Source organism: Fistularia commersonii, chromosome 2 (assembly GCF_037954325.1).
Source record: "Fistularia commersonii isolate RoL2024-O1a breed Wild chromosome 2, RoL_Fcom_v1.0, whole genome shotgun sequence".
Taxonomy (NCBI): Eukaryota; Metazoa; Chordata; class Actinopteri; order Syngnathiformes; family Fistulariidae; genus Fistularia; species Fistularia commersonii.
Window position 1 is genome coordinate 17,370,462 of NC_141285.1, and position 25,932 is coordinate 17,396,393.

The 25,932-nt window shown below is 39.1% G+C and overlaps 3 protein-coding genes across 3 annotated transcripts; 1 reads left to right on the forward strand and 2 right to left on the reverse strand.

The window, feature by feature from the left end:
- Window positions 1–1,550: 1,550 nt before the first annotated feature.
- On the reverse strand, window positions 1,551–6,918 carry vdac2 (voltage-dependent anion channel 2). Its single transcript, XM_086171190.1, has 9 exons — window positions 6,773–6,918; window positions 5,371–5,443; window positions 5,214–5,263; window positions 4,508–4,660; window positions 4,345–4,397; window positions 3,375–3,602; window positions 2,889–3,039; window positions 2,748–2,805; window positions 1,551–2,509 (listed from the first exon to the last, which is right to left on the reverse strand). Exons 2-9 carry the CDS (start codon window positions 5,435–5,437, stop codon window positions 2,418–2,420), a joined length of 852 nt encoding a protein of 283 aa, XP_086027316.1. The 5' UTR covers window positions 5,438–5,443; window positions 6,773–6,918; the 3' UTR covers window positions 1,551–2,417.
- Window positions 6,919–8,396: 1,478 nt separating this feature from the next.
- Window positions 8,397–13,810, forward strand: polh (polymerase (DNA directed), eta). The gene is made up of 10 exons (XM_086171187.1): window positions 8,397–8,634; window positions 9,148–9,282; window positions 9,361–9,593; window positions 11,231–11,394; window positions 11,474–11,577; window positions 11,664–11,783; window positions 11,908–12,031; window positions 12,332–12,397; window positions 12,517–12,689; window positions 12,785–13,810. Exons 1-10 carry the CDS (start codon window positions 8,498–8,500, stop codon window positions 13,689–13,691), a joined length of 2,163 nt encoding a protein of 720 aa, XP_086027313.1. The 5' UTR covers window positions 8,397–8,497; the 3' UTR covers window positions 13,692–13,810.
- An 803-nt stretch (window positions 13,811–14,613) lies between these two features.
- gtpbp2a (GTP binding protein 2a) lies at window positions 14,614–25,007 on the reverse strand. The gene is made up of 12 exons (XM_086171273.1): window positions 24,534–25,007; window positions 23,419–23,445; window positions 22,895–23,079; window positions 22,511–22,619; window positions 22,228–22,425; window positions 21,884–22,058; window positions 18,777–18,996; window positions 18,484–18,619; window positions 18,318–18,376; window positions 18,064–18,235; window positions 17,593–17,757; window positions 14,614–16,677 (listed from the first exon to the last, which is right to left on the reverse strand). The coding sequence occupies exons 1-12, from the start codon at window positions 24,708–24,710 to the stop codon at window positions 16,495–16,497; spliced, it is 1,806 nt and encodes a 601-aa protein (XP_086027399.1). The 5' UTR covers window positions 24,711–25,007; the 3' UTR covers window positions 14,614–16,494.
- Window positions 25,008–25,932: the final 925 nt, after the last annotated feature.

Genomic DNA, 25,932 nt, shown 5'->3' on the forward strand with positions numbered 1-25,932 from the left:
AGGATGTCCTATGGGCAGATGAAACCAAAATAGAACCTTCTGGTACAAACTCAACTTGTCGTCTTTGGAGAAAGAATGCTGAGTTGTATCCAAATAACACCATACCTACTGTCAAGCATGGGGGGGGGAGACCTTATGGTTTGGGGCTGTTTTTCCACAGTAGGGACCAGGACGACTGATCCGTGTAAAGAATGAATGGGGTCATGTATCGTGAGAGTGAAAACCTCCTATCAGCATGGGCATTGAAGATGAAAGGTGGCTGGATCTTTCAGTCTGACAATGATCACAATCACACACAACAACGAAGGATTGGCTTTGTAAGACGTCTGTGTTGCCCTATGACAGCCCCAAAACATCACTGCTCTGGAGATCTGCAAGGAGGAATGGTCCAAAATACCACAAACTGTGGTATTTTGGACCATTCTGAAGACTTACATAAAACATTTGACCTCTGTCATTGCCGATAAACGGTATAGAACAAAGTATTGAGATGAACGTTTGCTATTGACCAAATAGTTATTTCCCACCATAATTTGCAAATAAATTCTTTAAAAATCAATTTGATTTTCTGGATGTTTTTTCCTCATTCTGCCTCTTATAGTGGAATGAAAATTACAGTCCTCTTTCATCTGTTTAAGTGGGAACACTTGGACAATTGGTGGCTGACTAAATACCTTTTGCCCCACTATAGGTATTATCATCAGCGGAACTCAAAGCACAATACCATTGGTCATCTTTAACTTCATCTGGGCTCTTCCAATCGGTTAGTTTAGATAGGCACTTTTGCCATTTCTACTAAATCAAGTGAAAATGGCATTTTCAAGTCACTTTCATATACTGCACGTGTTGGGGACATGGATTTACCACACAATATATTTCACTAAATTGTTCCTTTGAAGTCACTTTCGATATACCTGTATCTTGTTGTTGCTGAAATAATTGCGAGTCATGTTTTCATACCAAGCACTATATTCAAATTGAATGGTTCTTAGCCATACCCAAAAGCAGTTTGAGTTTGAAATCAAAGACTGCTTTTAAACCTTGTTGACCCTTCTTTTACTGCAATTGTGAAATTGAAACAAAAGTTGAGAATTGAATACCATTTTGTCTGGCCGAGACTGCTGTTTCAGGAAAAAAGGACCATTTGTCCTTGAGAGATGTGAAAAATAACTGATCATTTGATTAAAGACAGGATACTTACTTTATACTCAGAACTAAAGACTTAAGTCTTATAACAGAGGGTTTTTCCTTAAAATTCTTTCTTGGTGGTTTTAAATTAAATCCATCAATGGCAACAGTGTCCTGCCCTCATGAAATGTGCCCCCCCTTTTAAAAATGCAATATGCAAAATTGATTCTTAATGGACACATTCCATTGAGATGTGTGAATACCTTGGGGTCAACCGCTTTACATGGTGAGTTAAAACCAGCTGGGCATATTCTCACTTGTGAAAAAATGAATAGGAACCCAGAATATCAACACCAGATTCATCCATCTCGAAAAGGCCTTAGGTTGCTGGTGGAAATTCAAGATCACATGTAGTGAATGCGTTTGTGAAGTTCAAAGACTTTATTGAAAATCTTGTCGCACATATACATAAGGACTTCGATGACTTCTTGTGGGCTCTGCCTCTACCCAGGAGTGGGAAGCACCTTAAGTGCTTAATTTTGACTTTAGTTAAACCTCTTCCAGACAATAAAATCTGACCTTACTGTGAACAGTAACCAAGTGCACCAGTTGTCTGTTTGTACACATTAATTCTGCTTGGTCAGCCAAGTGTACAGGTTTCCCTCAAAATCCACAGACCCTATTCAAAGCAACCCAAAAACTGCCCAGTTTAAGGGAGGTTCGCAAGCAGATCATAAGGCTGTGATGGCTGACTAACAAAACAGAGCTTTAGGCTTGTCCTTCTATGCATCAACAGGAACACTGCAGCAGCATTTAAATAATTTCAGAAAATGCCAATATTACTTCAGGTTCAAAGATTAAAACTGAGGCATATCAGATGATCAGTGACTTTAAAAAAAAAAAAAAAAAAAAAAAGGGAAGTGACACCACAAAAAATTACCCACAGATTGTTCTTACATAAAACAGAGTGTCTGAGTTTGGGTTGATCACAATAAAACCAGAGTGGATGAGTGGATGACAGGCAAAGGGATTCTAATGGATTTCATTTTTATGGCAGTGCTGGACAGGAACGACATTATATATAAATAAAATGCCACCAGCTGACTTGACTTCAACAATTAGTGTAGAAAGCAACAGAGACAAAAAGCACCAACTTGCCCTGGTACTGAAGTTTGTTGTTATACCTGTAGTCTTTGAACCAATCTCTCAAGATCCCCTTGCTGGTAGAAGTTGGAATTACATTTAAGGCCAAATTCTTCTGATATTCCCTAATCCCTTTTGTAGGAAATCTAGGCTTCCAGTTCCAAGCCCAGGCCCAGTTTATGGCCTCCTGCATTGATGTTCTTTCCATCAACCAGGCCAGAGAGGGTGAGCTTCACACCTATCCAGCAAAGAAATGAACATTTTCAAAGTATGATCAGGTAAGACATTGTGACACTTGACAGCAAATGCAGTCAATCAAGTATTCCATAAGTACAATATCATTCTTTCTCACAGAGTTTATAATTGACTATTTAATATTTGCTGTGTTGCATGCATGCATCTCAAAATAAAAGCACATGACTTTAGAAGTCCTGTTTGCATTTTGAATACAACCTCTTCATCTGAAAACAACTCACCTGGTCTAAGAGTTTGAGTGTACCCAACACCAACAAGGCTATTGTTATTTACTTTAGCCTATGAGGGAGAAAAAAAAAAGAAAGTTTGTACAAGATAGAAAAAAAGGTTTGAGTCATCCAGTAAGCTTCTGCATTACTCACGCTAATAGAGGCATCTTTGTCCAGCTGGTACTTGGCTGCAATGCCAAAGCGTGTGCTGTTGCTACCAGCAGTCCATGCCAGGTTGACTGCAGTTTCCAGTGTGTCACTAACTTTCTGGTAGATGGAACCTCCAAACTCAGCTCCATCATTGCTTTGAAGAGGATAAATATAAGACTTCACTGAGAGCATTGCCATTTAATCCTGTTCAACAACATCAAGAGTTTTTCACTGTAGCTTTAATCTGTTAATTGCCATAAATGAAAAGGCTGGGCATAAGGAAACATACATTTTTTTCTTTATAACAAAAGAATGTAGAAGGGGCCATGTTTGTATTGGTCCGATTGTAGAAAATCAAACAACACATGTACAAACTGTTTTAGATTTTGAGAGAAAAGATATATGCTCAAGTAACTTATTTTCTGGTGTGGCTAAAGAAAAGCTGATGTCAGAGCTAAGCAGCACAAAGCTTTAAAGTATTCTACTTACACATTGGTGTGTAACTGGAAGTCTCCTGTCTTGTAGCCAATAGCGAAGTTGTTCTGTGTCATCTTGGATTTTGCGGTGTCAAAGGTCATCTGGTAACCAGCAAGCCACCCCTCATAGCCAACAACAGCCGCTCCGTGAATGGTGGGGCCAGCAAAGTCGAAGTCAACATCACAGCCCAGGTTAACGTACTCACGTTTGTAGGCAGTCTTGATTTTGCCACTCTTCTTGCTGTCAAAACATTGGGGGAAAATAAAAACACTTAGCTCCAGTCACTGTCAAATGAGCTTTCACATAAGAACTTGAAGACGTTTTTCCAGTTTACATTTATATTTAAACACTTTCAATTCAATCTCTATTACATTTAAATTGTGGTTTAGATACTTCTACCACATACAAACAAAAGTTTCGGCATGATCTTCATGTGTATTTCTCTGCAGGAGATTGAGACCAGTTATAACCATCCCTACAATGTCCCTTCTCCCATGTATCTGTTCTGCTATTTACAAACACACACACACGCGCGCAAGCATCCCTTTATTATTTTCACTATAGCTATACAAGTTCACTTTCATCACAGTCTCCTTTTAATGGGCCAGAGCTTTCCTTTGAGCCTTAAATGATAATCGTCATGTGAGGTATACAAGACATCAAAACATTTAGGCATCAGCACCTGGAAATGTTAGTAAAGCTGAGTGAAATATAAAAAGAGGGAAAAAATCCCAATACAAAAAATCCCAATTCAAAGACAAATGTTGGCTGACTGATAACTATGTTTTGCCATCAGCAAGTTAGTTCCATGTTAGGAGTAAGGTCGAATAACTAGCTGCAGCTCTTGTTAAACATGTGAAGCACATATCAGGTTGCCTGGTCATGTGGGGGCAGAGCATACATCATTTTTGAATAACAGTTTCTAGTGCATTTACATGAAATAAGAAACATATCTGGTCTTATATGCAACAAATTATCATACCCAGTGTTTGGCGAGAAGGTTGTGTCAAAAGTCAGCTTCAGTCCCTTGGCAATCTGAAAAATCATTGGGGGTTGGGATTAAGCAAATACAATTAGGCATTTTTAAACCATTGAAGTTGAAGTGACAGCATTAGGTGAATAAAAGGCCTGTGTATTTTTCTTACCTGATCTTCAACAGTAATCTCTGTTCCCAAGGTGTTGTCAGTGTTCCACTTCTCAGTGAATGTCAGGCCATACTCTGATCTCTTGTATTTGGTTTCAAGGCTGCCTGCTACTTTGCTGGTGTCAGTGTTGGAGGAGCCAGCTGTTTTGAATTCCTTAAAATCACAAAGAGGAAATTAATTAGAAATTACAGGACTCTCTGCACCCTTACAATTGGTCATTAAGTTTCACATGAATTGTTACTAGTTTCTACCATCACAGTGCTAAAAATCAAGATTCCTTCTTTAATAACTAAATGGATAATTTTGGATGGGAAAAAAAAAAAACACGACACTAATCATAAATTATCTTTGCATTCAAGTGTCACCAAACCTTCAGGCACATGTTACTGGCTATTAATCCTGACCCCTCTTATTGTGCAAAATAACATTTATATAAATATAACATTGTACATACTTAGAAACAAAACATTTAACAATGAAATGACATTTTTTTATTTTATGTGATACACAACAGGTTTTAAATTACTGGATACTTCTTTAAGTTCAACTGAACCATCTTCTGGATGGCAGCTTGTAATTGTTCTGATGCAACACAAGACAGTGCAAGTGTTTATTACAAATTACAAAACCTACAGGATTCTACATGTATTTGAAATTTTATTGAGTGGAATTTTATATATATATATAAAAAAAAAACCACACTTACCACTCCACTGACTGACTTTGTTTTGACATCAAGCTTAACCAAGCCAAATCCTGAGGGCAGAAGATTTTTTCAAAACTATTAGAGAAAGTCTGCCATTTCACCTACACCTGGCTGCTGCAACATCTGCAACTATTATTACAATTCAAGAAATCCTTACCATATCCCTTATTGAAAATGTCCTTGGCAGACTTTCCCAGATCAGCATATGCAGGAGGAACAGCCATTTTTTTCTGTAGACCATTGCAGAAATACAACTCTTATTTTCACTGCATCACTGTCATGTGCAATGTATTTCAAATGAACATGGTGACTCAACGGCTGTTGAAACGTCTCCTGAATTTAGGAGATCTGTCAGAAATACACTGTAATGTTCAATGTATTTAAAATGAACGTGGTGACTCAACAGCTGTTGAAATGTCTCCTGAATTTAGGAGATCTGTCAGAAATGTGCAAGAAGTACAAAGCTGATGGCATGAGTGAAAGAAGCAGGATTGAGGCCTGAGACATAATCTGTAGGGTCAAACCATGAAACAATTTTACTAAATTGGAGATTCAAACTGAATGCATGATGTAGCCATTTGATGTTCCCAATAGACTAAACAAGAAAGTAAATACATTCTGAAAAGTGAAACGAGGTGGCTATTAGATGATGGCGACTTAATCCTTTACTACTCCCCACTGCTCAGTGGCCGCCCAATGCAAATGTTCATTCAGGATTGGTTAAACACAGATGATTAACAATTGTTAAAAATTACCCACCAAATTATGAGTATTCAAATTTCCCTCACCTCAAAAAATGCTTTTCTGATTATGACACCGCTAATAATTAAGGAGATATGACTAATTTATGGGTTGACTCTGATATCCAGCATCTCTTGTAGGTGACTCACTAGTCTTGATATCCATTACAGGACATTTTCACAATGGACATTTCTAAAAATGAAAAGTTGTTGAAATTCCTCTTTCCCCATCAGATGCAATTCCATGATGGTAACTTCACTATACAGATAAATGACTTATTATGTATGGACATGTAACAGCTCTTCTCTCTCTCTCACACACGCACACCAGGTTAGATGCATAATATCCCATGGACAAGGTTATGGCGAGAGAAGCCATTTTGCACCACCGGTTGTCCAGTTCAGTTCTGCTTGTTATTCAATTACTGCTCTGCATTAGTTGGCTTTCAGATCGAGGCGTGGCAAGGAGTATGCCGGTGCCAATTGTAATGAAGTGTTAGTTGTGTGCTCTACTCGTACCGCTACAAGGCCCGAGGAAGCTTCACGTGAGGTTAACTTGCAGGTCCTACAGAAGGTTGACATTCATAACTAAAATTCCGATGAGTAAATATTGCCGAATAACCCGTCATATGAAGACCAGCTCAACTGCTGCGTTGTTATTCCTTGACATGTGACAGACACCGCACGCCGTGAGTTGCTAGTTTAGCTCTCACTGTTAGCCTACCAGAGTACCGGTGTCTCTAAAGCAAGTTTTGGCACTGAATCCCGCGGGTTACAGAGTAGATTAAAGATGCCATGCTGATTGAATAGATCTCTTACCGGTAGAAGATGGGAGTAACGACTGAGTAAAGTGAGTTTTATGAGATTTCCTCACACCGCACTGTAGAGGCAGGCGTCACCGGTTGGAGGACGAGCTGAAGGAGACTGCACTGCAACGAAATCCAGACCTATCATATCCTGCCGCAGGACCCAGGGCGTCTGCATATGCGCCTGATCAGAAATACACAGCGGTAAATAGTGAGCGGTGACTTTCTTAAAAACCTTTCTTTTAATTCGACAACACTAAAGCAGCCTGCCTACGCAGGACACACGTTTCTACACTTTCCCCCTGATATACAACAGATGACCAAAGCTTACGATTTGAATATAGCTCCATGCATTTGTAAAGCAAATCGGGCATTATTGAGAAGAAAAAACCTGTATGTCAAATGTCAAAAAGCGAACACCACTGACAGAAATCCCCAACATTTATGTAGATATAAAAAAATTCAAAATAGAAACCACGTGACAAGTTATTACGTTATATAAAGTATGGCGTGAGAAGACAGCATCAATTTACACTACTGCTACTTGATCTACATTTACTACCTGTACCACCAAGGATATGCGTGACAATTTTTCTCGGAATACTTAGCAATTGACACGATTTTTTTCTTGAATTTAGTTTCTTTTAATAAACATTATTACAGATAGAGAATAATTATTATTTCCTTGAGCACTAATTAGACAGGCATTACCTACCAAGAGTGTGCAGTAATTCAGAGTAGCTCAATATACATCACTGGACCCTTGGAGTACCTGGAAAAGTGTTATGTGCAGTTGTAGAAAATGTAACTTCTTTTTTTTTCAACTGAGAAACATAGAAGGAAATATTGAAAACACAGCATCTGCCTCAAATTTATGGAAAGTGATACATCTGATTGCCACGAGAGATGAAAATGTTGAACGGTGATGGATAGCGCCTCAGGTTGTCAGGTTGACAACCTTTTTGACCTTGATGTTACAAAGGACAAATGTTCAAATAAATACATTAGGGATCTTTTGGTAGGTAAAACTTACTATGGCTATAGTGTGTTTTGTCTTCTCTATATAATGATTTAAATCGGAATAAAGTATGATTGATTAGTAATAAATTCTGTCTAAACAATAAGCTCGAGGAAGTCTCTCACAAAATTACACACGAAATATATCCAGCAAAGAAACATTAGGAAGATTTAGAATTGATATTTGTGATTTCTGTGGACTACATGAAGAATGTATTGTACATCTATTTTTATTTATTTATTATTGCTTGTACTCAAAAAAAAAAAAACAAAAAAAAACTGGTTAAATGTACAAGCCTCTACCGAGAGGAGAACTGGATTCTCTCTGCAGCTGCAGGATAAGGACATATTTCTTTACCATGAAGACTGCATCAGGAAAAGGGACTTTGTTTCTTTGGTGCAACTTTCATAAAAGGAAAAGGACTAACATGAAACCAAACTTCATATTTTTTCACGGGAAATAAATCATTATAGCACCACTATAAATGTACCTCTCGATACACATATTTATCTATACATCTTGTTCATAAAAATTAAATAAACAAAACATTTTTGACCTCACTGGTTGGTCGTCGCATATTGATGGCATCATCGTTACACAAGTAGGTGCGTCTATTCAAAGCGACGATACCCGAAAGCGCGATTGGCGCCTTGTTTAACTACCTATCGCCGTTGTTTGCGCTTGCCGTCAATTGTCGCCGACCGATTCGCGTGTTCGGTAATGGATTACGGGAGGGAGAGAGTGGTGGCGCTGGTGGATATGGACTGCTTCTACGTCCAGGTGGAGCAGAGGCTAAATCCAGCCTTGAAGAACACTCCCTGCGTTGTGGCTCAGTACAAGACGTGGAAAGGGGGCAGGTGGGTTTCTGACAGAGATTTTGTAACCTACGATCGGTGCAACTGACTGTTTCATAAAGCACAAAGTTTGTCTATTTATGTGGCCCTGCGATTGACCAGGGGGTATCCCCTTCTCGGCCGATGACAGCCGGGATAGGCTCCAGCATCCTCCGCGATCCTGAGTGCCGGATAAGCGGAAGAAGATAGATAGGTTTTATCTTGAAATTGTTTTTTTCTGATTTGAAACATGTTCTTTTCCGCCCTGATGCATGTTTTTTCGCGCCTTCATTTTATGATCAGTCAATGTCAGCATTAGTCTTACAGTCATCCATGCTCGAAACACGTCCAGCTTCCGTGCGTCTCTTCAGTTGCAAGGATGATTCGAATTGTGGCTTCCGTGATGGAAACTCGGCCACCTTCTTTTCTCGCTCTACAGGTTTACCTACAGATAACAGGATACTCAAATTTAACATCTTCTAATTATTTTTCTGTCTGACTTTAACATAAGTTTTAATGACATACCCATCCTCTTAGTATCATTGCTGTGAGTTATGAGGCCAGGACTCACGGTGTCACACGAAACATGTGGGTGGATGATGCAAAGCAGCTGTGCCAGGATCTCCAGGTGGCAAGAGTACGCGAGTCTCACGGAAAAGCAGACTTGACATTGTAAGTGCTTGCTTCAGTTTGTTATGTTAGTGACACATCTCCTTGATTTATTTTTAATCCTATTATGAACCTGTATAGTTATAGGGAGGCAAGCGTGGAAGTCATTGAAGTGATGTCTCGCTTTGCTGTGATTGAGCGAGCCAGTATTGATGAAGCCTACATGGATTTGACTGCTGCCGTTCAACAACGGCTAAAGGACATAACAGACAAACAAATACAGCCAAACCAGCTGAGGACAACCTACATCCAGGGTTACCCGCAAACTTTTTCAGACCAAGAAGTTGCTAAAGAGGACACTGTCTTGGATAAAGGTAAACGCCAACCAAAAGTTGCAAATTGCTGACTACCACTGTTAAATAAATCGACATATTTCTGTTTTTTTATAGTCCACAAAATATGACAATAATTGTACTTTCAGTGTTCAGACATTGATCTAATGGCTGTAAATAACTTTGTTTTGATATAGATTATCAAAAAGCTTTGTCAGCTCACAAAATATTTGCGAATCTATTTCTTCCTCCTTTCCTTTCGTCTACTCGCTTCAGGGATCACCACAGCAAATTGGCCCCTTCCCTCTAATTGTATTCTCTGTATCCTCTTCACTCACTCGGTAAATTAATTTGATAATTTTCAAAATTATCATGGGAAATTGTCATGGTTCAATAAAAAAAAGTTGGTTGCCTTAATTGTCAGCATGAATTCCCCATTTAAATACAAAAGAAAATATGAAAGCATCAACTACAAATTGTCTGTAACAATCAGCAACCTTTATCCTGTACACCTGGAAGAAGTTCTCCAAACATCAATATTACCTGAAAATCCCCTAAAAATGGCATATATATGTGTGTGTGTGTGTGTGTGTGTGTGTGTGTGTGTGTGTATTTATGTGTGTGTATATGTATGTATATAACTAGATGACTATTTATCTCCAAGGGGAAATTAAATCTTCATTTGCCAGGTATATGAAAACATTACGATAAGAAAAAAATAAATATAGAAAACAGTAATAACAATGTAAAAACAAAAAGAAAATAAGAAAAACCAAACCGTGGTAGAGAAAACAGCAGTGCAGTGAACCAGATACCCGTGTGTGTGTTAATTAAGGTTCTCTAGTTCAGCAATCAAAGGTCTGGAAGAGGCAGATGTGCAATAATAAAACAAAAATAAATAAATAAAAGCCACTGGAAACTATAAGGAAAATTCGAATTGAGAAAATTAAACAAGTCTTATTACTTAAAATTCAAAATACTAATACTATTTCTATTGTTAAAATAATTGTGAAAAGTTTTAAGTTAAAAGTAGAAATAAACTACCTCTGATAATTTTCAGAACACACACCGGGTGGGTGTGTGGTGTGTGTTTGCACAGTGGGGAGAACAAGTATTTGATACACTGCTGATTTTTCGGCCTTTTCCACTTGCAAAGCATGTAGAAAGGTCTGTAATTTTTACCATCGATACTCTTCAACTGTGAGTGATGGAATCTAAAACAAAAATTCAGAAAAACATAATGTATGATTTTTAAGTGATAAATTTGCTTTTTATTGCATCACATAAGTATTAAATACATCGAAAAGCAGAACTTAATATTTGGTACAGAGACCTTTGTTGGCAATTACTGAGACCAGATGTTTCCTGTAGTTCTTGACCAGGTTTGCATACATTGCAGCAGGGATTTTGACCCATTCCTCCAGATTTTTCAAGTTTCGGGGCAGTCACTGGGCAATATGGACTTTCAGCTCCCCCCAAACATTTTCTTGAGGGTTCAGCCACCCCTTAGTTGCCCTGGCTGTATGTTTCACTGCACTGTATATAAAATCTTGAAGAAAAAAATCCCTGTCTATTCCATATTGCCTCACTTGAGTTTCAGCTCTGGACTGAATTTCCAGCTTTCCAAACTGGATATTTTGAAGCTTGTTATTCAACAATATTTTTATGTTTGCCTGCAGAAGAGCGAAGGTCCCGAGGTCTCCAGCAGTGGCTGGCATCTTTACCTGTGCACAACTCATCAGAACTTCAGCTAACCGTTGGGGCTGTAATTGTAGAGGAAATGAGAGCAGCAGTAGAGGAAAACACAGGTTTACGCTGTTCAGCTGGAATTTCACACAACAAGGTAGTAAAGTCTGTCATTGAGTATTTAACTGTATGGTACAACTGCAAAACTTCCACATGGTCCCTTCTTTTGTTTGTAGGTATTGGCCAAACTAGCCTGCGGTTTAAACAAACCCAATCGACAAACCGTGTTGCCTTTGGAGTCTGTGACTGAACTTTTCAATTCTTTACCCATTAGTAAGATGTATGTTTATACATATGACATACATATTAAATCACATTGATGCATACAGTAACTAACTTTGTTGTACGTCATATTTATTCCTGCAGCCGTAATCTGGGAGGTAAAATGGGCGCCTCCATTACAGAAACTCTAGGAATAGAGAACATGGGAGAACTTACACGCTTCTCTAAGGCTGAGCTGAGTCAGCACTTTGGTGATAAAACTGGGTAAGGTGATCAAATAAATGTAACCATTGTCTATGGCTACCTTGTACATGAAATAAAAACAGACAAATGTCTGATTTAACTCTTGAGCACCCACAGCATTGAGTGTTTATGATCCTCCCCGTAGTCAGTGGCTGTATGACCTTTGTCGGGGGATTGAGTTTGAAGCAGTTAAACCCAGACAGCTTCCGAAGTCAATAGGCTGCAGTAAAAACTTCCCTGGAAAAACGTCGCTGGCTACTAAAGAGCAGGTAGTGTTTCTCTGGTGTTTACACAAGTTTATTGAACGAATTGTCAGAGCTGTCCTTTTTTTTGTTATTTTTTGATCTCACATTGTCAAAAAAATAGTAATTTCAAAATGTAGTTATTTTTGCTTATTACTATCAGATCCAGGGTGTTTTTTTCCTGTCATATAACTAACATTAACAATGTATTCTATTTATGCTTACCCATCTATTAAATAATGGTCATTATATCATTATTTTTCAAATTGTTATGTGTATGATTAATTATTTTTAGATTGGCTTAAAAATTGATTACTTCTGTATAAGGTGCAGTACTGGCTTCATCACCTGGCTTTGGAGCTGGAAGAGAGGCTGTCCAAGGACAGAGAACGGGTGAGAGCATCCTAGTTTATAAGAGTGGACATATCCATTTCTGAGTTCACAGACATGTTTTATACAGTAATTCAAATTAAGTTTCAAACCAGAACTGGCCATTTCTAACCCTGATATAGAATGGTCGTGTGGCAAAGCTGTTAACAGTTGGTGTACGTCAGCTGGGGGACAAGAGGCCCAGCAGTTTTTCTCGCTGCTGTGCTTTGGTACGCTATGAAGCTTCTAAAATATCCACTGATAGCTTTGCTATTATCAAGAGTCTCAACACAGCAGGGAACCACCAGGCAGCATGGTAAATCAACATGATTACATCTCTTAACGCATGTTCAACTAATCCCTGAAGTGATGCTGTTATTTATTGTGATTTTTCTTATATCATGTCCATAGGACGCCACCCCTCACTATGCTTCACCTCTCTGCTGGCAAATTCAATGATGCTCCAGCAGCAGGAGGGATAGCTGGCTTTTTTTCCAGTGATGTTTCTTCAACACAAAATCTTGTCCCCTCCAACCAGACAACCACATCACTGAAAAATGATATTGCATGCAAACACACGGGCAGCATTCAGTCTTTTCAAAAATCTGCAGAGAAACAAAGACAGACAATAACAAAAAGAGAGGACGATAAGGAAGTTAGCATGAATCTCCCATATAAAACAGGTAGAAAGTTGGAGACAGATATTGATCAGCCTGTTACTTCCCTAAGTATTTGTTGCCACTCAAAAGCTAATTCAGCCAACCTGCATTCTGGAATTTCTTCTTTCTTTCACAAGAAAAGTGTTGAAAGGTCACCAACTTCTGCCCAAACCTCAAGCAAGCCAGAAAATAGATCAGGACCTGTCAGTCTTGTAGACTGTGAAGACAGTGTTAAATCAGACCCACAGGAAATATCCACTCATGTAAAGGGTAACTCGGATTTCACATCTTGCCAACAGCCATGTGAAGACTTGAGGGACAGACAATATACTGAGGCTGAGAGAAATGGCAACCCTCCCACTGGCGTGAGAGAAGACCTGATAAATTGTGAACGTTGTGGTCAGGATGTGCTAGTCTGGGAAATGCCTGAACATAGTGATTATCATTTTGCCTTGGATCTCCAGAACTCACTGTCTCCCTCGACCGCCAACACCTCTTCCAGTGTCTCTCAAAGTCCCCTGAGAATAGGACAAGCAGGTGCAGCCCCGTCCTCCCGGAGTAAAAAAAAATCTAAAGGTCAGTTGGGAAACCAGCCAAAAAGACCTCGCTCCCAAAGTGGAAGCACGGGAACCCTGGATTCCTTTTTCAAGAGAAGTTAAGGACACTCCTATTTGCTGTATTTTAAATGCTTTTTAAAATTTAAATAAATGCTTGTATTGTTCAAGAATGTAAATGTAAGAGAAAAACAATTAAAGTTGATAATGCATTTTTAAAAAGTTATTCGTGAAAGGAAAAATTTATTCTTAAAATTAATATATCAAACATCTAAAAGTGCTATCTGGACATAACTCCAGGCTGCGAATTGCCTACATACAATATGAAATAGGAAGACGTTTCGGTTGAGCAATGGTGGAAGTGAACAGATGTTTACAATACAGTAAATTATTTGTATTCAGGTAAATATTTTAGCAAATATATTTACAAATGAAACTAAAAAAAAGCAGTCAATGAGTAGTGAAAAGATTCCTCAGTGTTATACTATCAAATGTTCCTGAATGAATGCTCAAGGCTGATGTAGCATTTTATAGCTACTGACATTAAACAGACCTTTTAATTTGTATGCTATTTAAACTACCTTTGAATTATACATCTACTTGTTGTACAGCTTGTGGACAAGTGAGCTCATGATGAATCTGCATATTTTCATCATATGCTTGATGTATTGAATTTCAGAATTTAAATGATTTAAAGTAAATGTATATGTTTCTGACAGAAGTATCTACCCAATTCTACTTACATTCCTTAGATGGGTTTGTTAAGTCTGAAAAAAATGTCCTCAAGATAAGTTGTTGCATAAGGAGATGAGTCACCTTAAGTTGTATGTACTTTACCCATGGTTAACCTATTATGTGGTGTGAGTACTACAAAAAAGTTGAATTTCACATTTGCTTGCATCAGCCAAGGTGTAGATTAAGAAAAACAGAACTGGGAACATGATGCCATTTGAAACATGAACAAGTTGAAGACAGTGACAGTTTATGCTAAGATGGCCAACTGTGACCAACAAAATGAAGTTACTACTAAGGAGATAAAGTTTTATTCATGTACACCATAATACACATATTGGATCTGTACATAAATATTGCATTCCATGCACCACTCCCCCCAAATCTAAAATATTACACTTTAAAAGGGAAAACAAGTCATAAAACTGATTTCAAAAAGGGAAGATGTATCAGGGCCATTAAGAAGACTGCAAAAGTAGAAATCATTATAAAATCTAAATGTAGTACAAGATATATAAAATACCCCGTCAGATGCCTTGAAACAAACTGCCATCTGATACTCAATGCTAAAAACATTTTGGTTGAAATGCATTCTTAGTTTTTCTCTACTGAGTGCACAAACTGCATTACAACATTGATACAACAAAACAGAATATATTTGAATTGTCCTGTTTATAATGTAAGTGGGACATCAATGTGTGTATAATCACATCAGCATGCAGGTAAGAGATATAAGGCCAAATGATAGCCTTTAAAAGCGTAGCTTTTTTTCTTTCAACTTTCTCAAAGAAATAGTTGTTTCAAGGAGTAGCACCAACTGAAGTAATTTGTAACAACACTATGGAACTTTTGGTGCGTTAAAAGGCAGTTCCATCAGGCACTGTTATACCTCTTCAAAGTTATCAGTAACTTAACTGAAGAGAATGTTGAAAAAAGTCATCATTTTCCACTGAGCAGTTTCAATATAACTGCATCAATTACAAGTTCTGTAAAATATGTAACGCCTCAGCAGAAATTATCTGCAGGTCTAATCTTTCCCAGAGATTAGCCCCCCAAGTCAGCAATATAAACATTATCTTGTGTAGTTTGAGTGGAATGCTGTCTACTAAAAAAACTACATTGACCTGAGTAACTAAAACACTTAACATGATAGGCAGTGAGATCATTACTATCTCACCCCTCTCGTGAGGCATAACTTGTCAGTAAAAACACGATTCAATGATGAATTGATGTGGAAAAAAGTTAAATGGGTGATTTTTGAAGTGAATCACTATGGTAATCTGATACACATAATCAATCTGGATTAAGCACTGCATACTATGCAATGTTTACCCTTGCTACATAAAGTGCCCATGTCAACATTAGCGTTCAAATCAACATTATTTGGCTTTGACCAGCTGTCACTGAGGACCAAGATGACTACCAATTCTTTTGCTATTACCTCAGAGAATCCACTTGCAGCTATTAGGAAAAAGCTATCACAATAGAATATTCAGGTACAGTACGATCAGAGTTTTTTTTTCTGTCAGGCACTATGCTGGTTAAAGCTGCTGTAAAGCAATGATAATAAGAACATTGATAACACCACACCATGTCCAAACATTTCATACTTGTAAGTTAGTAAACAATTGTCATCTCACAATAGATCACCACTGGCAGGTATGATTCAGTGCAGGTTCATCACAAATTTCTGCATGTGAATGTGTCTGTTAAGGTGCAGTTTTGGAGTAATTTGTGCAGCTAGCACCTTAGCTTTATGGCTAGTATGAGAAAACCATCACCTGAAAGCAATCTACTGGTATTTACACTGGCAGCAATCTACTGGTCTGTTCACTGCAACTGTGTTCACAATGTCCAATTCCAATTTGGACGCAACTATTTTGATTTAACATTAAAGGTTTTACATACCAGATGCTTCCTCTCAGCTATGATATTCAAAACAAACACTCTTAGAATATCTGTACAAGACAGCAGGATATTAGAAGTTCATTAAAATGTGCAGCAAAGTATTGGTGAAGGGAATAAAAAGCTTTGGAAAAAGGCAATGAAATCCAATGTGATGTTCTGGTGTATGCCACCGTGTTGACTGTCCATATGTGGAATCTGAAGCTTGTTTATAAAGCACTTTTGTTGTGGGACTGGGACGGTCTTTTCTGGTTCCTTATTCTGACAATATTTAGACTTCCTCTTCATCAGTGTGGGACGGATGATATTGTGTGATGGGTTGCAACTTGGTGACATGGCCAATACCTTTGGTCACACCCTCTCTGAAGAGCACCTTTGCTCCAACCTTTAGGTACTCTGGGTGCTTGATGAATTTGAAACGAACCACTGCTTTCTCCCCTGTCCTCAGCTCCTCCTATATCACATTCATCAATCATAAGAATTGGAGGAATCAGAAAGTTAATATGTGGGTTTGGGGATAATGAATGAAGACAAAAGATAAAGGTAACATATCAGTGCACCTGAAGTACACGTTCCACAGTTCTATGTACCTACTACTTAATGTTAGCTCGGTAGGGTAACCATGGGCAAATTTGTGTCCAATCATTCCCCATAATTCAGTCATTTCTTATTTGTCTGCACGCTGATAGATCTTCATGCAGAATTTCTTAAAGACTGCAAATACTTTGTTGAAATTTCAAAGGAGTTTGAGCAGCTATTTAGCTTTGAGTGGTTCAATTTTTCACAAATGCATACACTTTGTTCAGGCTGAGCATAAAAGCCCTTGTTCACATACACAGAGACAGGCTGGATCAGTAAAAGGCTCTAACACCTGCAGATCTGTGCTTTGAGGGTAGCTAAGAGCTCAGCAGATAAAGGCTCAGATGGCTTACACACAAATATACACAGCAATTAAGCTAAGCAGCAATATGGAGCCTTTTTTAAGTTGGTGCAAAGACAACTTTCAAATTCACATGTCACGGATTTGACATACTTGACTTGAGATAGATGAGTAGAATGTATACATATGTTCTTTTGTACAGCTTTTAATTATGTTTGAAAATTGTTCCCCATTCACTTTAGTGGTCTGAGTGGGAGTTACAAACTTGTCATCCTGCAACGCATCATTTAAAAATGATTAAAAATAAACTTGCTTCTTCTCTTAGCAAAAGCTTAAGAAACTACTTTTTACCTGAAATAATCACTTAATAATATACTAAAGAGGGGTCAATTGGGCCCTGGAAACATTTCAGTCTGAGAACATTGGCTTCAGACATTCAATAAGTAGCCTTTGACAATTTGATAGTTGTTAGTAAATAGGTGTACTAACCTTGCCATGCACAGCTTCAACGATTGCAGTCTGCCTCACATTACCGATGTGCACAGTAACCTGAAAACCTTTGTGGAAGGTCTTGGAATGGAAGAGTAGAACAATTTCTGCCTCAAACATCCAACAAATGGTTGGGTCCATCTCTGGACTCACCATTACCATACCCTGAAAGAGGAAAATGAATGGTTTAGTTTTTAAAAGTCCACAAAACTGCAGGCAAATTCAACTGATTGTCCCACTAAACACATATATCTATCTTACTACTGCTTTGATGCCCCGTAAATTGTAAAAAAAAGTATTACATTATCCTCAACATTTATACTTATGGCTCTTCCTATCAAAAGTAAATACATTTGCTGTTTTAATTGCATTTAAGATGCAAGATATTTCCCAGAGTTTGATTTACTTTTTGAGCTTAACCTACTTTTTGAAATACAGTAAAAAAATGAATATTACAAGAGTCTGTCTTACCTTGCGTAATAATGACCGGTCGAAGTTGCCAAGTGCAAGTGTGGCAGCCTGACCTGCCCGAAGCACCCTGCATGTCGAACGGTTCCTTTGGATGCTCCCAACGGTCAGCCTGTGGAACTGCCCTGAGTCTGTAGGCCCAACTACAAGATGATCTCCCTCCCGGCAAATACCACTAAGGTCCAAAAGGGATTATTGAGTCAAAAATCCCACAAAAGTAAACAAATTTAAAAGTATTTATATTCCAACAATCTAACCTGTACAAGGTACCTCCCACCACTGTCCCCACCTCAGGCACTGTGTAGATCTCATCTACCTGCAACAGAACGTTACTTGCATTACTCAAATTATCAAAAGCCTTCAGTTGTTTAAACTGTAGCTTTTAATGTCAAGCTTGCATGTAAACTTGTGTCGCAGACTTACCTGAAACTCTGTTAACTGCTGCATGAGCTCTTCCTGCTCCTTGGTGTTGCTTAGGGGAGGAATTATGTTGAAGAAGACTTTGAGTAAATCCAGACACTCTCCAGACACACTGGACAAGGTAAATATTGGTGTGATGCTGCCATGGAGAGAAAAGTCAAATGATCAGAACAAAACAACAAGAGGTGCACACACAGTCATTTCTTTTGGAATTGCTATTATAAGCACTTGCAATTTCACACAAGAATCATCTAATCATATACACATATATGCTCATATATGTAAATGTTTCATACTTTGGTGACTGAGCAAACTGTTGTGCTGCTGTGACAGCGTCATCTGTGCTGCCTATGACCATTGGCACCTTATTACAGCCTGGCTGTTTCAGGACTCGGTCCAGCTGTCGCACTGTACGCTCCACAGTCACCCGTGTACATAAGTCCACTTTACTAATGACAATGAAGATTGGGACCTTCAGGGCCATGGCTAGGCCAAGATGCTCCCGTGTTGTTCCAACTGAAAGAATGTAGACATTTTGCTTCAATTAGAGGAATGTAATCAGAATTAGGATCAACTTTACTAGCCAAATGCAGTAGTTTGCATATATAAAGGCTCTAACTCCTAATAGTCTGTATTTATGCAATAAACCTCCACTGTATCTAGTGATCCATCACATGTAAACTCAAAATGCATGTCCCAAAAAACAAGGTTAATTTCCAACTTCACTTTAAACTGTGGTCCTATTTAAATCCTTTTGCACAGAGACAAATTCTCATTTCTCAATTTTGTGGTAGCAGGGTCTGAGTATTTGGTATGGTTTTTGGCCTGAAATGATCATATTCTATAGTTAAACCTAAAAATTACAGAGGTTCACAGCACTGTTTCATAACTAAAGATATTGCTCATGACCTGCAGACAGACACAGTGGCCCCTATTTGCCTGTGGCATACTGAGGACGACGCTCATTCTTGTCTTGGCAACTGGTCTTGAATTCGCTTGAAAAAATTTCACTGCTCATCCGAGAGGCTTCTTCGGTTCTAATGACCTATGGGGAGTTTCCTAATATAACTGCTAGGCGTTTGGTCGAGTCTAAGTTATGGTGGCTTGTTGTGTAATTGTAAGAGTTGATCTGTAGAAACTAGGTGTAAGGGAGGTTGTTATGCTATTTGAGGTGTCATTCATTGGAACAAATGAGCCACTTAGTGGGATAGCCTGGATTGGAATATGAAAAGGTAAATCTAAACAAAGGAGTGAAACCTGTTGGATCACATGAACTGAGAATCATGTGGACGTTAGCGGGGTGGTGGTAGTGGATCTTTCCTGGTTGTTTGGAGGGTGCAGATGTGGCTTGCCTGTGTGCAAATACGTCTTGTCATTGATCCCAGTACGGCATTGTACTTTTGTGAAAGGTTGTGTCTGTGGCCCCCTCCTCAGTTCAGAGAGGATTTTTAGAATTCGGATGAATTCAGAATACAGATGTTGTTGTCTTCAAGCAAATCGCCCCTGTCCTTCAGGTGTAGGTGGACCACAGAGTCCTGTCCTGAAGTGGTGACTCTGTGTTCGGCCATCCGTTTGTGCAGAGGTTGTTTGGCCTCTCCAATGTAGACATCATCACAAACCCCATATTTGGAAACTCCCCAAAGGTCATTAGAACTGAAGAGCCCTCTCTGATGAGGGGTGAAACAACTTCAAGTGAAGAATTTCAAGTCCAGTTGCCTTAAGACAAGAAGATCTCGACAAGAATTCACCATAATCTGAATGACTGAGAACCACCACAGACATGGCCCTCATTCTTCACCCCAATTTCCTCTGGATGTAACGTTAGAGCAGGCACCCATACAAACAGAACATTAGAGGCATCAGTAAGAAAATCCAAATAAAAAAACTATCTTTTCGAGACAAGGGTATGAGTTTTGTTTATTTTTTTCTTTGAATTTGAAGACAATTAGTCTTCCTGTTTTTTCCCAATTCAATGATTAAATGCGGTGTTGTAATACAACTTCTTATCAATCTCTAATCCCTCTTTACAATCCCAAATTACTTTAAAGGTATGTCCAGTACAGAACATGGTGAATTTAGTCCATGTGTTTCTCTGCCAAAACATCTAGTGGTTGTGCGTTGCTGTTAAGTCAGACTTGTTGGCAAAAACAGTTGCTGAGTGACCCTTCTGCAAGTGTCAGTTTCACCAATAATCCATGTGTCTGAACAGAGGTACATCTTGTAGGTCACAGATCCTTGCATGGATGGATAGTATTTGAGATATTTCTGGAGCAGTAGTGACAAGCAAGCGACGATGTTTGGTGTATGACATAAATTCAGAGAAACGCGGTCATAGCAGGAAGGCTCAGCTACAAAGTCAAGTTGAGGTGAAGATGAACGCTATGTCTGTTCAACCAGACAGGCAGCCACCTATTTAAGGCCTGTTCCCAGTAACAAGTTCACTTTGAAATGGGTATCCATGCACACATTGAAATAGCGTGGTGCAGGGTGTTACGTAATTGTCTTTGGAACCGAACACTCCTGGTTCGATTTCTGGCTACTCATACTGTGACAAAGTGTTATTGTTGACACTGGACCCCTAACTGCTCCCCTATTTACTATGCACAAGAAAATAAGGCAATGCATTGTAGTTTGGTCAACCTTACCATTTTTAAGCTGTAATGGCATTTCATCCATCTATCAATTATCTACCACTTATCCTGCATTTAGGGTCGTGGGAATGCCAGAGCCGTGTCATTGGTTGAGTGGCGGGGTATACCCAGTTGACCGTAGTTGATTGATTGTCACTTATACAGACGAACAATCACTCACTCTCTCATTCATATGTGTAACAAAACCAGAGAACCCGGAGGAAACCCACACAGACAGAACATGCAGACTCTACACATAAAGGCCCCCTGAGGGAACTGAACGAGGGTCCTTCATCCTGTGAGGTGGAAGCACCTACCACTATCGTACCATCTTGCCCTAAAACAGCCTACAAAACCATGACTTGTATTACATGGCAGCTTGAGTGCAAGCCACAGTATGAACCAAAAACATCTTAACATTTCCACACTTTGAATAGGCTTTAATACGCACACCAAGGAAGCCTCTACTGTGGTTCACAAGCAACAGTCTATTCTTAGCTGGAACAGACTGCTCAGCGTAGCGTCACCTTCTCACTTTGAGTTTGCAGAGTTATGCGAACTTGAGAAGTGTCAGGATGGCTGAGTGGTCTACGGTGCTACATTCAGGTCGTAATATTCCCTGGAGGCCTGGGTTCAAATCCTAGTAGTGATTGTGTGTTTCCGCCTCTCAAAACTACACTGTAAATAAAGGCCTTCACATATCTTTCTTTAAGATGTTGCTATACCTCCTGCTAATATGATGGGGAAATTTTACAAATTTATTAAATACTCACCAATGCCGGTATTAGCACTTACAACCAGCATTGCAAAATCAGGACAGTAGCTGGTAAGGCCAAAGATGGTGGTCTTTAGGTATTTGTGGTGACCAGCCAGATCAATGAATGTGATCATTTTGGAAGCACTCTCACAAATCTCCTCTGCTGTACGAGACTCACTGTAATTCACAACCTAAGAAAAGCCAAGTGGGGGATGTTAAGTTGTAATGCAAAAAAACGAAGTGCAAAATATACTGTTTTTATATAGTAATTGAATAGTAATAGGTTATGCCTGAACATTATTAACATCTTGGGTTAAATCAAATACAATTCCTCAAACTTGGGCAAGTAAATGTACTCACTTCTCCTTTACTATTAAAGCCTAGGATTTCAAAGCTGATGCTTGAAGTTCGCCCAGTTTGGATCTCATGAAGATGTCTGAACAGGTTCAGCCTTGCTCTTCCCCTTCCATTATCCAGCTCACCCTGTGTCAAAACACCCAACAAAGTGGACTTGCCGGAGTCCACATTACCTAATACGGCAACTCGTAAGTCCAGGAACTGCAAAAACGGATGAAGAAACATTAAAAAAAATGAAAAATTACACAGAAAAGACAAACCCTGGTTTTACGGTGAAAATCCTGACCTGCTGGTCATCTGGCACCTTGCGAATGAGAACTTCTGCAATCTTACGAGGCTTTTCAAAATCATAGTCCACCTCTCGATCTCGAAGGACGGTGATGTCAGCCCCCACCCTTTTTGACCAGGGAACAAACACATGCAGAGTTTGGATTGTAGAATCAAACATCAGCCATTTGTGATATTGATGCAGCAATGTTTCGTTGTTTCGGAAAATCAGAAATTGGTTTACATTTGATCAGAACATTATTATTATTATTATTGTTACATATTATTAGCTTCTTTACTTACCTTGACCTGTTGTTTGTTTTGGGGGAATAATTTAATATCATGGACTTAATAACTGAATGAGGACTTCCTAAAATGTAAATAAGTCATAATATGTACTCACTTCTCGGCCAGTTTATGGAGTGTTTTTAATGATGCTCTCATGTCTTCTTCTGAGAGTCCCACCAACATTCCATTATCTTCAACGCCAATTTGATATACAGCTTCACCTCGACCCTCCTGCAGGCGCCACTTCATTTGTGTTGCCAAGTGCTCAAACCGATTTTGTGTGGGGTTCACAAGCTTCAGCTAGACAGGTATATGAATATAGACATAAATGCTAAACTTAAACTTAGATTTTTGATATAAAGGCATTAATTAAAGAAATAATGTGGTGGAAAGCAATAATCAAGATACCAATCTTGGCATTGCTAATCAACAAACAGTTGATTAGCAATGTGTTTTAAACAGACAATACTCTCAGCAATAGTAACACACATCATAACAGTATATTAATGGGTAAGTGCTAATTGAAGATCTTCAAGGTAGCATTCTTATAATGGGGGAGGAAGTTTACCATGAACATATTAGAAAAGCACATTAGAAAATTTGAAGAAAATGTCTGTGGAACATATAACACATGCTCACCTTGTACTCTATATTACCCTCTTCAGCCTAAGATATGAAAAGAGAATCAAATAATCAGAGAGAAAACAAACTGTAGGAAAGGGAAAAAATAAAATCACTGATTTGTTAAAAGACAAAAGAAAACCACTTCGATTGAGCGGTCAGTACAATGTGAATCGATACTTTTGTCAGTTTAGTCTAACAATGTAGCCTACTTGAATACGTAACTATTAGATTTACCACCACTAGTCTACTACTACTACTACTACTATAAAGATGTAAAAATTGATTTTTATAACGTACTGACCAGTATTCCTACGAGGGACAACCCCCTCAAAAATAAAAGCAGTTGAGATCATAGCAAGAAGTCTTTTGTTGACATGTATGCGGAAGCAGCAAGCCATAAACTATTTCCTGAGATGTCGCATTATTTGAGCATTTTGCCGAAAGCGTAATGCCCATTAACACAATCTGGCTGTAAACAGACAGCAATAATTTGTTTTGCAATATTGGAATAGATATAATTATATAGTAAGAATACTTCTAAATGGGTGCGAGCGAAAAGTTTCCGCTAGCTTATTGTGAACATTAAAGTTGTTGAGAAGATAAAGCAATATGCAATATGCAAACGTGTCAGTCGTTTTTAGTAAAATAGTATCATTTAAGTGCGGGGGGTTACTTTATCGCGACACAGGACGGTCGAGCAGATACCCGCCCCCTGGTAAATATTTACAAACACAGCTGTTTCCTAGCTGCTAGCTAGCACACTAGCAGCCCACAAATAACAAGTGACTTTTGACTTGCTTAACTCACATTTTGCTGCTAAGCAAATGTACATGAAACTAGATATCTCCGTAATTTTACATTAACCAATCTCTACGCTTTTCTCTTTTGTTCTTCTTTCAATTACCGACTAGCTATCCTACGTGTCACTGAAAGTTCAGAAAAAGGCACTTGGGCATAGCCAGTAAATGACAGGACAATCGAGAATACGAAAATCAACTTTATGTATAAAAGAGCAATACACGTGATTTTTAGTTGATGTGTTTGGGGGTGCTCATCATGTGTCACGAAAAACATGAACTTAACATCGTATTGAGATGACAGCCGCCCTTGTTGTCGAATTGTGCCCTTACCTCGGGAGGTAGATACGGCGTGTTATTGCTTGGTTTGAAGCTGCGAAAAGATCGAGCCTTTGCTTTCTTGTTCTTTCCCGAAGCTTTTTTCCCCAACTTCATACTGGATGCAACACCTTGAGATCCCGAGTCTTGCCCATTTCCTGCACCGAATAACTCTGATACCCGCGCATCCATCAGGTACTTCGGGACCTAACTCTTAAGCTTTCCACTACCTAGGTGAATCTATAGCGATAAAATATGTCGTAGCGCGCACATGCAGGAATTTAAAAACATCGAATAAAACTATCCCAAGAACACAGCAACCGGATCATAGGAAAGGCACAGACCACCCCAAACTCCCCAAATAGAACAATTACAGCGGAGCTGTTGGTCAGGGAGAAGCTTTGTGAGTTAACAGGGTAGCTACGTAACACTTCCAAATGAAGCGGTATGCTTGATTCATACACCCGTCCGACAAAAACGGGCGGCCCTCTACCGTTTCAATACTCTAGTTCGGGTGAAGCACCACTTGTCGAGCTACTCGGGTAACCACAGCAAACATTAGCGCTGCGTTGCAGCGCTTTGCGTCAGACGAAAACGGAAGTACCCTCCTAATACGAACTAGCATTGCAATGCCCGAACACAGTTATCACAGGCGGTGGGATAGCCCTATCAGCCAGCTTCCCCTTTCACAGCGTGAGCTGGGGGTCGGGCTGGGGATAGGGGTCACAGTGACATCCCGACGTCACACACGGCCCCTTCAGTCAGCGTCCTGCCGAGGGCGGCCAGAAGGTTAATATCTAGTTATCAGTAATATTAGGGGGTAGTCAACATTGTATGTCATAATTTAGTTATCAGCAATGTGAGGGTGCAGTCTGTAATATTCCGTAGGAATATGTTGATGCTTTAATGCTTTTATGTTGATGCTTTAATGTTGATGCCTTAATATTGATGCCTTAATGTTGATCCCTTAATGTTGATTCCATGACGTAGATGCTTTAATGTCGACGATACGTATACTATATAAGCGGTATCATCCAACCGATACTTGGCTTCTTCTTCTTCTTCTTCTTCTCACTCTGGAATGTGCTCTGCCATTAAAGCAAACACCCGTTCTAACGTCCCACTGATCGTTCTTGTACACACGGTACATTTCTCGAACCGAGAAACATTACATAGTCTATGTCGTATGTCATATGAGCTTATATCAATAGATGAATTTCGATTCATTCGCTTATATTTGCACTCGTGGTTGCTGGAGTTGATCCCAGCTAGGCAAGAGGCGGGGTTTACCTTACTATGGACTAGTCTATCACAGGGCCCCATGCAGAGACATAATAACCTTTCTCATTCACACGTCTTGGCAATTTAGAGTACTCATATAATTCACTGCACGTTTCTGGAGTGCGTTTGCAAA

Excerpts from the sequence above, each read along its gene's own strand:
- gtpbp2a (XM_086171273.1), bottom strand. The coding sequence starts at position 24,710 with ATGGATGCGCGGGTATCAGAGTTATTCGGTGCAGGAAATGGGCAAGAC. Across the intron at positions 22,620-22,894 it reads CTCCATAAACTGGCCGAGAA|GGTGGGGGCTGACATCACCG; the intron begins GTGAGTACATAT and ends CTGGTCAAAAAG. Across the intron at positions 18,236-18,317 it reads GTGGGAGGTACCTTGTACAG|TGGTATTTGCCGGGAGGGAG; the intron begins GTTAGATTGTTG and ends TTTGGACCTTAG.
- vdac2 (XM_086171190.1), bottom strand. The coding sequence starts at position 5,437 with ATGGCTGTTCCTCCTGCATATGCTGATCTGGGAAAGTCTGCCAAGGAC. Across the intron at positions 5,264-5,370 it reads CATTTTCAATAAGGGATATG|GATTTGGCTTGGTTAAGCTT; the intron begins GTAAGGATTTCT and ends TTCTGCCCTCAG. Across the intron at positions 2,510-2,747 it reads CACTCAAACTCTTAGACCAG|GTGTGAAGCTCACCCTCTCT; the intron begins GTGAGTTGTTTT and ends TTTGCTGGATAG.
- polh (XM_086171187.1), top strand. The coding sequence starts at position 8,498 with ATGGATTACGGGAGGGAGAGAGTGGTGGCGCTGGTGGATATGGACTGC. Across the intron at positions 11,395-11,473 it reads CTGGAATTTCACACAACAAG|GTATTGGCCAAACTAGCCTG; the intron begins GTAGTAAAGTCT and ends TTTTGTTTGTAG. Across the intron at positions 12,032-12,331 it reads CGCTGGCTACTAAAGAGCAG|GTGCAGTACTGGCTTCATCA; the intron begins GTAGTGTTTCTC and ends CTTCTGTATAAG.